Source organism: Clupea harengus, chromosome 23, assembly GCF_900700415.2.
Source record: "Clupea harengus chromosome 23, Ch_v2.0.2, whole genome shotgun sequence".
In the NCBI taxonomy this organism is placed as follows: Eukaryota; Metazoa; Chordata; class Actinopteri; order Clupeiformes; family Clupeidae; genus Clupea; species Clupea harengus.
Genome location: NC_045174.1, coordinates 13,051,044 through 13,066,621, shown reverse-complemented (window position 1 = coordinate 13,066,621; position 15,578 = coordinate 13,051,044). Strand labels below are relative to the sequence as shown.

At 39.7% G+C, this 15,578-nt stretch overlaps 1 protein-coding gene across 1 annotated transcript; it reads right to left on the bottom strand.

Annotated features, from left to right (window-relative positions):
* Window positions 1-9,451: 9,451 nt before the first annotated feature.
* LOC105905420 (BUB3 mitotic checkpoint protein) lies at window positions 9,452-14,171 on the bottom strand. Its single transcript, XM_031561122.2, is given in 10 exon segments — window positions 9,452-9,672; window positions 10,395-10,572; window positions 10,888-11,046; window positions 13,497-13,532; window positions 13,534-13,633; window positions 13,635-13,650; window positions 13,775-13,784; window positions 13,786-13,845; window positions 13,978-14,075; window positions 14,078-14,171. Coding segments are annotated over 10 exon segments (972 nt in total).
* Window positions 14,172-15,578: the final 1,407 nt, after the last annotated feature.

The window sequence follows — 15,578 nt, the reverse complement described above, 5'->3', positions numbered from 1 at the left end:
GTACTTTCTGCCAACGCCAGCGGCTACATTTATTTTTGCATGTCCGGCATCATTGTGTGGCACTGCCACAGGATAAGTAGGACGTAGTTCACACCCTTGCACATACCCCAGTGGTACGGGGGGGGGGGGGCGACAGTGGTATAGGAGGTAGATAAGTCGTTCAGTAATCAGAAGGTTGCTAGTTCAATTCCCTGTCGAAGCGTCCTTGAGGAAGACACTGAACCCCTAATTGCTCCTGATGTGCAGTGTGCCATCAGTGTAAATGTAAAATGTGTATACATCCTTATAAGTCGCTTTGGATAAAAGCGTCTGCTAAATGACTAAAATGTAAGTAACAAAGTGTACGTCAGACTGTTGAGGGAGGAAGATAAAGTCCTAAAGGGAAATCTACTCTATTTATAAGTTACTGGTAAATGGAGACTTTGTATTCTTTATTTATTTTCCTGTGTATAATTGCTATCAGGACTTTTCTGACTCTAACAGGAAGTGGGACTTTTAAGTTCTCATAAAAAGCACACCTGAGGAAGCAGGAAAGAAGTGCATGTGTGGGACACCTGTGACTTTCCTAGCAGATGGAGAAGCCATTGCGTGTACCAAACAAAAGAAAACTGGAGGATTTCTGTAAGGAGCCTGTGGCCAGTGTATGGAGTATATCCTCTCTTACTTGCCTGTTTGGGTTTCATTGGAACATACAGTACTTTTACTTTTTGATCATTTTTGCAAGAGGAGGAGTTGATTTTTGGGTTAAACCAATCTTTTAGTTTGTTGCTTAACCAGGGCTGGATATTGTTTGAAGGCCTACTTTTTCTGTTTTGGCCCTTCTTTTTTCAACCTCATAATGGACTAAAGCATCAAGAGTACTTATTTGTGATTTTATGTTATGTGTAGTACTTATTGTGTTTCTATGTTTTTATGTTTACTGTATGCACCATCACACCAGAAAAAATTCCAAGTAGGTGTAAACCTACTTGGCAATAAATCCCATTCTGATTCTGAGACTTAATGTATAGCTTGCTATGTATAATTTCTTTGTTATTTCGTTTTTTCAGAATCATTGCTGTGTATTTCTTGATGATTGTCCTTACATTTTGAGAGAAGTGACTAAATAGTTTTGACTTGTTATTTATTGTATACATTTGCACCTCTAGTGTCTCGAAAAAATTATTAATAATTTGAGTTTCTAGAAATAAGTCAATTTGTTATAGCGGTGCAAGTAGTTTTGCATTTTTCAGTGTCAAAACACCCAATTTCTGTTTTATTCCAACTCTTCATGTGTGGTTTGCGTGAACTAGGCCTAAAATGCCATTACATTGATTTTGTATTTTCTGCCAATGCCAGATGCTGAATTTTTTTTGCAGGCAGATTTTGAATTCTTCAAAAAGTGTCAAACACCCAGTTTGTGTTTTATTGTAAAAGACACAACTGCTGGTAATCTTTCAGAGCATGGTACTGATGATCATTTACTTAAGTGTAAGTGTGTAGAGATACAATTATGATGAACTTGAAGACAGCAAAGGCAGATGGGTGTAAGTTTTTAATTTACATTGCAGTTCATCATAATAATGTTATTCAGCTCAGGAAATTAATCTGGTTTCTCAGTGAAGCTGCAGAAATGGCTGTGGCCCCCTAATTAGGGGGGTTCCTTTTGGCCAATTAATGGAGCTTTAATGTAGCAGCATGTAAACCACCAGTCTAAAACGGTTTCAAAACGGTTTCATTTTTCTAATTACAGTTCAATGGAAAAAAGAACACATTTTTATTTGTCAAAATATGCCATACAAGAAAGCTCTTTCATCTGTTTATTTGTTGGAAACCAAAACTCTCAGGTAAGAGGTGCTCTGATGCCACGGCAGCATGGTATCTGATACACATGCAGAGCACAAAACCCTAATTGGACACACAAGTCACCCTTTTTAGTGTTTCCTACAAATGTCAAACTACATGACAAGAAACTATAACTGAGACAGAAAAGACAAAATTTGAGTCGCGGGGGGGCAATGGCAAAACTGGGTGGAAACGGATATTCCACGGGACTGCTCATCCAGGAGACATTCAGGTTGACCTGCAAACCAAAACAAGATGATGTAATTTATTCCATCATGTCCACAATAGTTCTTCAGACATATTTACTAAATAAAAGGATTTTCAAAAATGTTTCAAGGAAAGAGTGCTTGCAATCTGGTTGCAAGGATATACAAATTGACTAATCGAATGGTGCATAGATAGACAGATATAGATAGATATATAGACAGATATACATAGACAGATAGATACACAGATATAGACAGATATACAGAGAGACACAGATATAGATATAGACACAGACAGACAGACAGAGTGTGATTATACAGGGTGATTGCTGTGGGCAGCGGAGCTGAAGGAGCCTAAGACTGAAAGTACTCTGGTGTATGACCAGTAGGCTATGAAGAGGATATTAAAGGCTTTACTGTGACCTAAATTACTTTTGTTTTGGAGTTAGCTGGATTCATAATGGGATTAAACTACTTTGATACCATACTGGTTTTCATTTCAAAGCAAGTGTAGGTTTTTTTGTACAGTTCTGAAGGTATATTTTTTATTAACAGCATATAAAGTATATCAGGTATAATTTGATGCTATAGTTTCTTTGATGGTTTAAAGTTCTGAGAAACACACCTGTTATACACACTAGTTGCCCAGGCTATGCACTTCAACTGGAGACTCAAAATCATGTCAAAGCGGCAGGGGCGTAACTATAGGGGGTGCAGCAGGTGCGACTGCACCTGGGCCCGTGAGTCTTGGGGTTTCTTTCGTGCCCAAGAAAAATATCTGCGCGGGGGGGGGTGTGGCGGCGGCGGTTAGTGACATACCCGGACAATTTCACAGTTTAAATGGTGTAGGCTGAATATCTGCGCAGGGGTAGGGGGCGTGGCGGCGGTTACAAACATGGGGTACGGGACTGTAAAATGTTAGGGAACCACTGCCTTACGCCACTGACCGTCATAATAGCCTGGGCCCGTCGTAACTACGTTACGCCACTGCAAAGCGGAAAGCGAACACCAGTAGTGCACCGGCCAGTAAACGCAGATCTAACTTCACTGGTGCAGGTACTGTGGCAAGGAGTAGAACATAACGGTACGGACACATGCCAGCGACGCGGAACGCTTCCATCGCTTTGAGTGGGAGTGGCGGATCGTGTGGAAATAGCATAACAGACTGGACTAGCGAGCTAGTTAACAGGCTAGCCAGCTAGTAGGCTATCTAGTCACTTGTCTTTTGTATCAAAACTGTCATTCTGTTAAAGTAAGCCCAGGATTAAATATCTAACATACCAGGAACAACAACAACCCCTTACAAGGCCATCCAAGCCTTGGGTAGGGTAGGCTACTTGTGGATCTTGATATCATATCTATAATATATTTTAGTTATGGATATTCACATGTTTATTTACAGGATGACGATGTGTCCATTCTAGTCCACTATGGCTATACAGTGGGTACGGAAAGTATTCAGACCCCTTACATTTTTCACTCTTTGTTTCATTGCAGACATTACAGCTTTTGCAGATTTTCCGCAAAAAAAAAATTCCGCATTAATGTACACTAAAAAATAAAAACTGAAACATCACCTGGTCATAAGCATTCAGTCCCTTTGCTCAGTATTGAGTAGAAGCACCCTTTTGAGCTAGTACATCCTGAAGGGACCGACATTTGATAATTAGTTTAATAAATATATTCCATAGGCAATAATTCAATATATCTGACCTACTGGTCATTTTTAGTATTATTTGGATTTTGTGAGATTATTCTAAACTTCTCATGTGTATTCTGTTCCCGGCCTACATGAGGTGTGAGAAAGCGTCACAGCTCCCCCCCCCCCTGACTAGAGACAGATACTAATTAGCATTTAGGTATCCACCCATCCCTTGCTTTCCCAGAGTTTAAAAGACTGTGATTTTCAAGACACAGTTAGTGAAGGAGATTTATGTGGAACGCACTCAGTGAAATCTAACTCTCTGTCCTCCTCTGTTGCGCACCATTGAAAGAATAAAACCTGGATCCTTGGTTTTTCATCACAATCTGACTGAGTCTCCGATACATTTGGGATATAGAAATAATTCCTTTCAATCCATGAGTCTTCTTGGGAATGATGCAACAAGTTTCTCACACCTGGATTTGGGGATCATCTGCCATTCTTCCTTGCAGATCCTCTCAAGTTCTGTCAGGTTGGATGGTGAACGTTTGTGGACAGCCATTTTCAGGTCTCTCCAGAGGTGCTCAATTGGGTTTAGGTCAGGGCTCTGGCTGGGCCAGTCAAGAATGTTCCGAAGCCACTCCTTTGTTATTTTAGCTGTGTGCTTCGGGTCATTGTATTGTTGGAAGGTGAACCTTCGGCCCAGTCTGAGGTCCTGAGCACTATGGAGGAGGTTTTCTTCCAGGATATCTCTGTACTTAGCCGCATTCATCTTTCCTTCAATTGCAACCAGTCGTCCTGTCCCTGCAGCTGAAAAACACCCCCATAGCATGATGCTGCCACCACCATGTTTCACTGTTGGGATTGTATTGGGCAGGTGATGAGCAGTGCCTGGTTTTCTCCACACATACCGCTTAGAATTAACACCAAAAAGTTCAATCTTGGTCTCATCAGACCAGAGAATCTTATTTCTCATAGTTTGGGAGTCCTCCATGTGTTTTTTGGCAAACTCTATGCGGGCTTTCATATGTCTTGCACTGAGGAGAGGCTTCCGTTGGGCCACTCTGCCATAAAGCCCTGACTGGTGGAGGGCTGCAGTGATAGTTGACTTTGTGGAACTTTCTCCCATCTCCCTACTGCATCTCTGGAGCTCACCCACAGTGATCTTTGGGTTCTTCTTTACCTCCCTCACCAAGGCTCTTCTCCTACGATTGCTCAGTTTGGCTGGACGGCCAGGTCTAGGAAGAGTTCTGGTCATCCCATACTTCTTCCATTTAAGGATTATGGAGGCCACTGTGCTCTTAGGAACCTTAAGTGCTGCAGAAATTCTTTTGTAACCTTGTCCAGATCTGTGCCTTGCCACAATTCTGTCTCTGAGCTCCTTGGGCAGTTCCTTCGACCTCATGATTCTCATTTGTTCTGACATGCACTGTGAGCTGTAAGGTCTTATATAGACAGGTGTGTGCCTTTCCTAATCAAGTCCAATCAGTTTAATTAAAACACAGCTGGACTCCAATGAAGGAGTAGAAACATCTCAAGGAGGATCAGAAGAAATGGACAGCATGTGAGTTAAATATGAGTGTCACAACAAAGGGTCTGAATACTTATGACCATGTGATATCAGTTTTTATTTTTCAATACATTTCTCTGGTTTTTTTCTGTCAAGATGGGTTGCTGAGTGTACAGTAATGCGGGAAAAAAATGAACTTTTTCGATTTTAGCAAATGGCTGCAATGAAACAAAGAGTGAAAAATGTAAAGGGGTCTGAATACTTTCCGTACCCACTGTATCCACGCGAGTGAGTTTAGTGCTTGATTATTTATTCACTGCCATTTGCAGTGTTCGTGTAGTGCTTTTATTTATTTTAGGACATCACAATGCTTTGTAGAATCATGACTATAAATGTGAAACGGAATTGTTAATATTACAAATATTCTCGTATTTATTGTTATTATAATTATTTAAATCCGAGCATGTCTGTGGAATTTATGTGAACGCAATCACCAATGATTTCTCACAGGTAAGTGACAGGTAAGTCCCCACTGTCAGGGGCATTTAGTGGGAAGGGCTGAATTTGTGAGAAATTGTTGGTGATTACGTTCACATAAACTCTACAGACATCCTCAAACGGAGATCTTTTCTGACGTTGGTCTTCTGAAGGGCGTAAGAAAAAATTTCTTAGATTATTATTATTTTTTTTCTGTATTTAAAAAAAAATTATTTTGGAGATCGACAGAGAAAGTCTCCGAGATCGACACGTCGATCACAATCGACGGGTTGGCGACCACTGGTTTACAGTGTATTCAAAATGCTGTAGTCCAAATGTAAACATGCAATGGATCAAATTTGAATGTATAGAAGATGCAATCACATTGCATTCCTGGAATAATACATCATGTAACAAACAATACAAGTTGTCTGTCCAAAGAATAGGATTCATTATTAATTATAATATATATATATATATATATATATATATCAGGGTTTTTCCTGGGTCAAAATGGGTCTTCGGTGCTCCAAAAAAAAATTGCGCGCTACGCGCGGACAGTCTGTGTTACCATGTCACCTTATTAGCTTACATGTTACCATTTCAGAAATAATGGAGGATATGCTTCAGGAAATCATTTTGCTTACACTTTAGATTAAAATAGATGGGCTAATAGATTGACAGTAGTCCAAGCCCCATGGTGCTATCATGTATGGTTCAAAGATTATCAAGGTTTACCTCTACATATGCAAACTACTGAAATGTATATCAATAAAATCTAGAACTAACCAGTGGTCAGAAATGTAACACACAAATTATGAAATTCAAGTTTCATCTATTATTACTATTCATTTTTATTATACAAACCTACATACCATTCTTTTTGTTTTTATTATTAAAACTGTCCACAAATATGTTTAATAGTGTGTTTAACTTCTATTGGCCCACCAATGGAGGCTGCGTTGGAAATCAAACTTTTGTCAGCATTTTGAGTGGACATTTAATTTGCATTTGTACAGGTGTATTCGTGCACGTCGGGCTGGCCCTCGCAGCGGAACGACAGTTTACAACCGCACCGGTTTATTTATCAATGATAATATTAATATTATTATATTCGAGATGCAACACAAATCTATCCGCTCTCCTCCGAACGAGCTGAGCTTTCATTGATAAACCAATGCGGTTGTCTGCCTCTCCCGAGGCCCCGCTGTCTACTGGTACTCGTTCAAACGGGTAGACAAATCAAATAATAGCCTACACCTGTGTATGTCCTCAACATAGCAGATATTTTAATTAGGGCTGTCAATAGATTAAAAAAAATTAACTAATTAATCGCACATTTTGAAATTATTTAATCGCGATTAAAAGTTTTTTTTCTTCTTAAGACTAAATCTTATAAATTAACGAGTAATCACTTCATACAGCGTGTATTTTAGACACTGTTGTTTAATTGTAGTTTTTTTTTTAAACACAATGGTGGCCCTCGACGGTAAATCGTAAGAATTTCCCCTGAAGCAATTCGAATCACCTCAATCAGCCCACTGTCCTCAACTATGTTGATGGGCCGACAGTCACTGGCAACCCAAATGGCAACCTTTTCACGGACTCGTCTAGTTATTTTCCTAGAGAAGTCATGGAGTGTGGGTTGGCGATCATCTAACCTGGGACTGCTTTCTGTCAGGTGCTTTGCATTAAGGTGATAACTTCAAGACGAGCTGCTTCTGTGATAGCTAAATTCAGCTTGACAATTGCTACATACAACTTTAGTTTTGTCGATTGTTCTGTCATTTTGGCTCTTAAACAGACTTTCCGCCCAACAATCCCTCAGCTCTCTCCATCTTCAACTACCACAGTGGTTCTCAAACTTTTTCTGTCTTTCCCCACTTTGAACAAGGGGGGCTATTCAAGCCCCACCTGTCCCTCATCGCTCCCATAAAATGGTAGGCCAAGTCTGGCCTGATGTAATTCCCAATCCTCTCCCCACCTCTTCTCCGCCTCGCTTCCTGTCATAACTTCATGTCCTATCCAAATAAAGGCATTTAAAAAAAAAAAGTTGCGTTAATTGCGTTAAAATATTTTATCGCGTTAATCGCGGCCGCATTAATCGCATAGATTAACGCGTTAACGCTGACAGCCCTAATTTTAATACATTGAAAGCCATGAATACTGAAAATAGAATGTTATGCTCAAAATCAGCGCCGACTGATGAAGTCAGGATGCATACGCAAGTTGACTGATTGGCAGCTGGCCGCTCTGTCCATTCGCGCACCTCACAGTTGCGTATTGTTCAGACAAGACACGCTTATCAACTCGATTACTATTGATCAAAACATAACGAGGTTTCGGCTGTAGCCTATACTTGAAACATACTATTGAGACCATATACGTTTACATGCATTGCACGCGTGATGAATTGCCAATCATTGAACAGAGGCTGCTCCTAGCTTGCCAGTTTAGAGAAGACGTTGGTTTGAATTTGAGCAAGCAGCTAGCTAGCAGTTGCTGACATTATCTAGCTAGCTAGCAGTTGCCTACAATATCTTAAAAAAATACTTTGTAGGCTTAGTGTTTTATTTAAGCAGTGTGTTTGTGTACCTATATACCCTATGTGTGATGGTTAGAATATTAATGCCATATACAATAACTCACTTATGAGAGCTATCCGAAGACTGGTGGCTGCCTTAATGTACTGTATTTAGCAGTCAACCTCCCTTACTCTGTACGTTTAGATGCTTTACAGGTAGCTGTAAGCCATTAGATGCATGAGAAATAATTCATATCTATAAATAACAGCTCACCTTTATCTTTTTAACCAGATTTGTAAACAGGTCGCGATCAATATTTTGCAGTAGCTACAATAGGCTACCTTGGTTAAATATCGAATTACGGTAGATAATAAAGACAGCTAACATTAATTAGTGGTGTTAACATAAAGTCAGTTATTGTATATGGCATTAATATTATTCTAAAACACCTTCACTGGTTGTTTTAACCAGATTTGTAAGCAGGTTGAAAACAACATTTTTGAAGTAAAGTCCCTTGGTTTAAAACAGCTAAAAGCTAGCTACATTAAGTTGCTTGCTCAAATCTCAAATCCAAACCAACGTCTTTTCTAAACTGGCAAGCTTGGAGCAGCCTCTGTTCAATGATTGGCTCAGGGGGTGGGAGGTGGGATGCGCCCTTGAAGTCGACGGTGAGGGCTCAAAACACTATTAAGCCGAATTGCGCCATGAATGACAGGTTTTTTTTTTTTTTTTTATCGCGGACTTTTTTTTTGCCTTAGGCGCTCGCGATTTGTTGTAGGCGCTCGGGAAAACGGCTTAGGCGCGCGCCCAAATTTTCTCTATGCAGGAAAAACCCTGTATATATATAAAAGTAGTGAGTTGCTCTGGTCTAATATTGCTGGATGCAGCATGTAAGGTAGAGTAGTCTCTCAAATATATTTTATGATGTGCTGCGCCAACAGAGAATGTGCAGGCTGTGCATTACTTTAGAGAAAAATTTTTGTCTAACCTTATTAGACTGTTTATGTGTTAATACATTATACACATTGTTCACTATAAAAACTAGGCAGACTGAGAAGATATGCTATGAAAGCTAAATATCTATAGCCTATATAAAGTTGACCATGACAAAATAATCGAGAGTTTACTTTAGATAAGGTACAGTCTCTAACTAGCCTACCATATCTATGGGCTAATTGACAGCATAGCAAGCTTTAAAACGTTATCTAAAACACCCATTCTCATAGAGTCCACAGGTGCTCATGTTTGTGTGACGCGAAGGAATAACTCACTTTGGCTTGGTCTCAGCGTCTGTGACCTGTCGGATGAAGATTGCATCCTCTGGGTGTGTGATGTCACCCTGTTCCTGCATGTAGGATGAGGCGATGGCAAGAAGCGTACCATCTATACTGAAGGCCAGAGAAGCAATGCTGGTGGGGTAGCGGTGGAACTGACACAGACGCTTCTTGTTAAAGGGATCCCATATGTTCACAAAGCCATCAGAACCACCTGTCAAAGAAAATAAAAGCCAGAGACTTAGGTCTTGCCCACAATAATGCTGATATTTTGGAAAATGAACATTGGAGAAAACTTTTAGTTTTAGCGAGACTTAGCTTTAGTACTCTTAGTGGTAAGATAAAATGCTTTCTAATGCTGTATCTTATGTCTGTTGGCTCACTACCAACTATGTTAAACTGGCATAGTTTCCCTGTAATAATACTGCATTCATCTCCAATCTTCAAACCACACATGCACACACATTTAATAAAATGTACAAGAATACACCAATAAATTGCCCTCATACCTACATGAAGTGTCTTGCTTAAAAAGAAAATCAGCTGTGTTTGGGAGACACAGAGAGTGTACTTGTATGTGATGCGTGCACCCCTGTCCCTGCAGGGGGTATGATGACTAATGTTGAGTGACTGACAGTATGGTAATGTAATGATGACAATCCATATATCTGAGTCTCTGTAAAGTTTGTTCAACACAATTCTGTCACAATTTCCTGCTTGCATTGCCATGTCTGATTCGTATGGTTACAGTTAGTGATCCAAAGATATGTTGCGAGTGGATAGGTAGACAGAATTTTAGTTTAAAAAATGTCTTCACGGCTTCTGGAATAATCAAATAAGTCAGATATTCAGAACAATCTGTTTTGTGTATTGACAATTCACTAAAATGGGCATGGTACAGTCCTGGCAAAAGACAGAACATACAGGAAAGTGTACCTGTGGCAAAGGTATTGTGAATACTATGGAAAGAGATGGCGTTGACAGGGTAGACCTGCTCAATGCCATTCTCCTTCAGGCGGTGGCATTTAAATGCATATTTCTTCTTCTGCACTTCCAGACTGGGATCCAGGTACTCAACAGCCACCCTTCCCTCGATTGAGCTCAATACATAACCCTGCAGCCATGGTATAAAATACATACAACCATGATTATTAAAATCTTCTGAAAATTTTAATCTATTAAGATCTTATACACACACTCTCAGGAAAATAGTTCCAGTTATACAGTCATACCACATTAACTATTATATAGATGAAAACATGAATGTATGTTAAAAGTAAAATCCATAAAAAACCTAATGTACACGCTTAGGAACAATCAATAGGAAGAGAAAGATGTAGATCACCAGCTCCAGTAAGGCATTTACAACATTAATAATAATAACACTATTTCTGATCATTTTCAAAAACAAATAAACAATGAGGTTAACCTGTTTGTTGGGAAAAGCACGGATGCAGCGGGTCTGGTACTTCAGACTGGACTCTCTTCTCTGCTGGACATAACCCATGTTTCGGAGGTCCCAGACCAGAACCCTTCTTCCTGCTGTGCCTACAATAAGCCGGTCTCCAGCAACCGACAGTGTGTAAACCTTTGGTAGATCAAAGAGACTATATGTAAACATAATTCTTAAAAATAAAACTAGTCTACGACCTCTCACGTCTTCACACAAATGTGTACTGTAAATGTGCTGTGTACATGTGTTTGTTTCTGCTGGCTCAAATGCCCATGCTCCCTCTGCATTTTGTCATGTGCCTGGGCAAAACAAAAAGGAAAAATATAGTACTACTAGAGTATCTACTAGAGTCAATATCTACTATATTTTTCCTTTTTGTTTTGCAAGGAAATGATTGTAGCTCAGTCTTAAACAATGCAAACAATGGCCCAATTCCCATTGAAAGCCAATGCCAATTAACTCTGGGTTTTGAAGTGTAGATTCTGTATATCCATTGTAATATTTATAGGGTCATTCCCTATATATGGATCAATATGTTTGTTAATAAAGCTGAAGTTACTTAACCATGTCACCAAAATCTCTCGTTATTAGTACACTTCGTAGTACCATCTTCAGAGTGTTTTACAACAGTATATGCATATAATTCCTTAAAATTGTAGCTGGAAAGTTGCCTCTCAAAAAACATTTGTCAATATGTTAGATCTAGCTATTAGGATAATCATTTCAGTAAATTAGTGTGGCATGTTGCAGGAGTGATGTGTGATGTGTACTTCCTTGTTGCATTTATTAGGTGGTGTCTCCCAGTCTTCAATGTGCCAATGTTGATGTCAGCAGAATTCAGTTTTAATGTTCTGTGATGAGTGATTGGTGTTTTCACCTTCTGTTAATGTCTATGTGTGTTTTTAGTTGGTGCTTAAGAGTCAGTGTGTTGTATAAATGCCCTAGTGTGATTTCCCTGGTGTTTTAGTCTTTGTCTACCCTGAGCCTGAAAAATGTGTCTGCACATTTAAGCCTGGTCCATTCGCCATTCTGTTTTAGTGTCTGAATGCTTGTGCCTTTGGTTAATAAACAGCAAAGATACAGCTGACTGTGATATCACCACATTACAGTGGGGAAAATAAGTATTGGAACCCCTGCCGATTTCGCAAGTTTGGCCACTTGCAAAGAAATGTGTGATCTATAATTGTAATGGTAGGTGTATTTTAACAGTGAGAAATAGAATATCAACAAACAAATCCAGAAAACTGCATTTTATAACATTTATGACTTTATTTGTATTTGATGCAGAAAGTAAGTATTTGAACCCCCAAGCAAACAGCAAGAATTATGGCTTCTAATGACCAGTTATGTGCCCAAGAAGCACACAGATTAGTCCTCATTAGGCCTAACAAGGTACACCTGATCTCAACTGGTGACGTGTATAAAAGAAACCTGTTCAAAGAATCATACTTCACACCTTCAACCTCACCACCATGGGCAAGACCAAAGAGTTGACCAAGGACGTCAGAGATAAGATTGTAGACCTGCACAAGGCTGGAATGGGTTACAAAACCATCGGCAAGCAGCTTGATGAGAAGCAAACGACTATTGGTGCGATTATTCGTTAATGGAAGCAACACCAAACAACTGTCAATCGCTCTAGGTCTGGGGCTCCATGCAAGATATCCCCTCGTGCGGTATCGGTGATCATCCGAAAGGTGCAGAATAACCCCAGAACTACAGAGGGGGAGCTTGTGAATGATCTCAAGGCAGCTGGGACCAGTCACCAAGAAATCCATTGGCAACACTACGCCGTAATGGTTGAAGACTGGCACACTCGCAAGGTCCCCCTGCTCAAGGAAGCACATGTACAGGGCCATCTGAAGTTTGCCAATGAACACTTAAATGATTCTAAGGAGGATTGGGAGACAGGATGTGGTCAGATGAGACCAAAATCAAGCTCTTTGGCATCAACTCGACTTTCCGCGTTTGGAGGGGGAAGAATGCTGAATATGACACCATCCCCACCATCAAGCATGGAGGTGGAAACATTATGCTTTGGGGCTGTTTCTCTGCCAAGGGTACAGGACGACTCCACTGCATCGAGGGGACTATGGATGGGGCCATGTAACATGGAATATTGGGCTTGAACCTCATTCCCTCATTACCTCCCATTGAAGACGCACCTTAAGGATTTGGAGAGGATCTGCAAAGAGGAGTGGACCAAAATCCCTCCTGAGATGTGTGTAAACCTGGTGACCAACTACAAGAAAAGTCTGACGTCTGTGCTTGCCAACAAGGGTTATTCCACCAAGTACTAAGTCATGTTTTTGCTAGGGGTTCAAATACTTATTTTCTGCATCAAATGCAAATTAAGTCATAAATGTTATAAAATGCAGTTTTCTGGATTTTTTTGTTGATATTCTGTTTCTCACTGTTAAAATACACCTACTATTACAATTATAGATCACACATTTCTTTGCAAGTGGTCAAACTTGCAAAATCGGCAGAGGTTCAAATACTTATTTTCCCCACTGTATGTACATTTATGTAGCTAATGTTAACTGATGTAACTAATGTAATCTACACTTATGAGTCACTCATACCTTTTCAGGCTGGGTAAATGTTCCAGCATTGCACGGGCGTCCTTGGGTCCCAGAGACGAACTGACCTGTCCCCAGCTGCCTGTTTACCATGAACATTGAGCTTGGGCAGTACTCTACAACTGCGAATTGGTGCATCGGTTTCCAACAATAGTATCTACAGAGATAACATGTCACATTTGCAATGTTATATAAAGTCATGCATCTCTTACAGAGAAAACAAATATAACTAGACACACATGTTTACCATAATAAACAAATATTGTAAATATGAGGGCTACCTTGATCTGTAATTTAAATCGTGCATTTTCAGCTGTGCATCCAAGCCCCCACTCCAGGCATGCGTGGGGTCCTGTCATTTGTTCAAAAACAATCAGTTTTGTGGTATACTGCTTATAAGACTGGTATTACTCATTATTCACAGTGGTTATCAGTTGCTTCTTTTAAAATAAGAGACCAAACTACTATAGCCATGGCAACTTACATAAAAAGCACAATCCAATACTGGAGCCAGATGCTGAATACTTCATTCTCATAGAATTGTCCCAACATCAAAGAGACGTACAGTGGAGTCCCACGAGAAACCAGTAAAAACTGTGCCGTACTAGGACTGAATTTCACAGCCGAAATACTGTCCTCAGGACCTTGGTTGAGTTTAAATTCATTGGACCCAGTCATCTACGACATTAGAGACCAAGAATGAAGGTTGACTTCCAGAAATAACCAAAACATTTGTTGGTTAACAACATTAGTAGAAGTAGTCATAATAACAACAATAACAACAACAATAATAGCTGCAGGCAGCGATGCGGATCCTCCAAAGATTGCGAAACCAGGGAAAATGTATATTCTTCACAATTTTGGAAAGAAGATAAAAGAAGGAAAGAAGAGTGAAGAAAGGAAAGAAGAAAAGAAAGAAGTGTTTTGCTAAAGGGCGCTTTGACAGGGAATTGAACTTACAACCTTCTGATTACCAAAAGACTTCTCTACCCCTGCACCACTGACGCCCAGGTTAATATTTCAAAGATTTGCCTTAGATATTACTTCACTTCCTGCTTTTCTGCTGAATTTGAGTGGCTTTACCGGACAAACGGTTGTGAGGATCAAAATTCTATTCACTGTTTTTTGTGAGGCTTGGTCTGAAGATATGCTTCTGGTGAGATTTGACCAAAATTGTAGGAGGAGGTAGGCTTTCAAAGGTTTTTTTGATAAAACCGGGAATAACAGAAAATCTATACAACCGAAAATTGTCGCCATTGAACATTGAATTTGTCTTGATCCAAGGAATCCAATGGTACCTCATTTTTTGAAAATCGTCAAACGGTTCAAAAGTTACAGTGTTAACAAAGTCCAACTTTGACCCGTTGGTGGCGCTAGTGTGTCTAGTGGGAGACATGAGACTTGGTGTGAGTGATGAAGGGACTGTCCTTTAATGAGTGTGCCAAATTTCAGAAAAAGTTACCATACGGTTCTAGGGGCTGCCATTGACTCCCATTGCAGAATAATAATAATAATACCTACAACAACAATAGGGTTCCTCCTGACAGAGGAATCCTAATAACAACAACAAAACAATACTGTTTGATAACAATAATAATAATAATAATAATAATAATAACAAGTGTTATCAATATTGATCAGCAAGTTATTTCCTCAATATGTTTTTTAAAGTCATCCAATAGTCACCAATTATAAGCCAATGTTTTCCCAATTCACAATTTGCATATATAAACGCATTCATGCAGCCCCTTTAAAAACTTGACCGCTGAATTGTCTGCCGGATGGCTAGCCTTGGCTCAGCACGCTTGTAGCTTACTCATAGCCTAAATACGCACATCATAAGCAGTGCCTTTCCTCACTCTACTGATTTCACCACAAGAAATGCAGTACCTTTGCCCAAATTCCAAAACCTTAAGGCAGTGGTGAAGAAAGCAGAGTCTACCCATACCACTGGAAAGAACCCACTGAGATTGCGGTCAGAAGTTTATAGACATTTAACAGCAATATATTTCAGTACTACTTATAAGTAGATTGATTGATGTATTTTAAATTTGTTGTAAGTTGTTATAGGCTAGTTATCTGGAT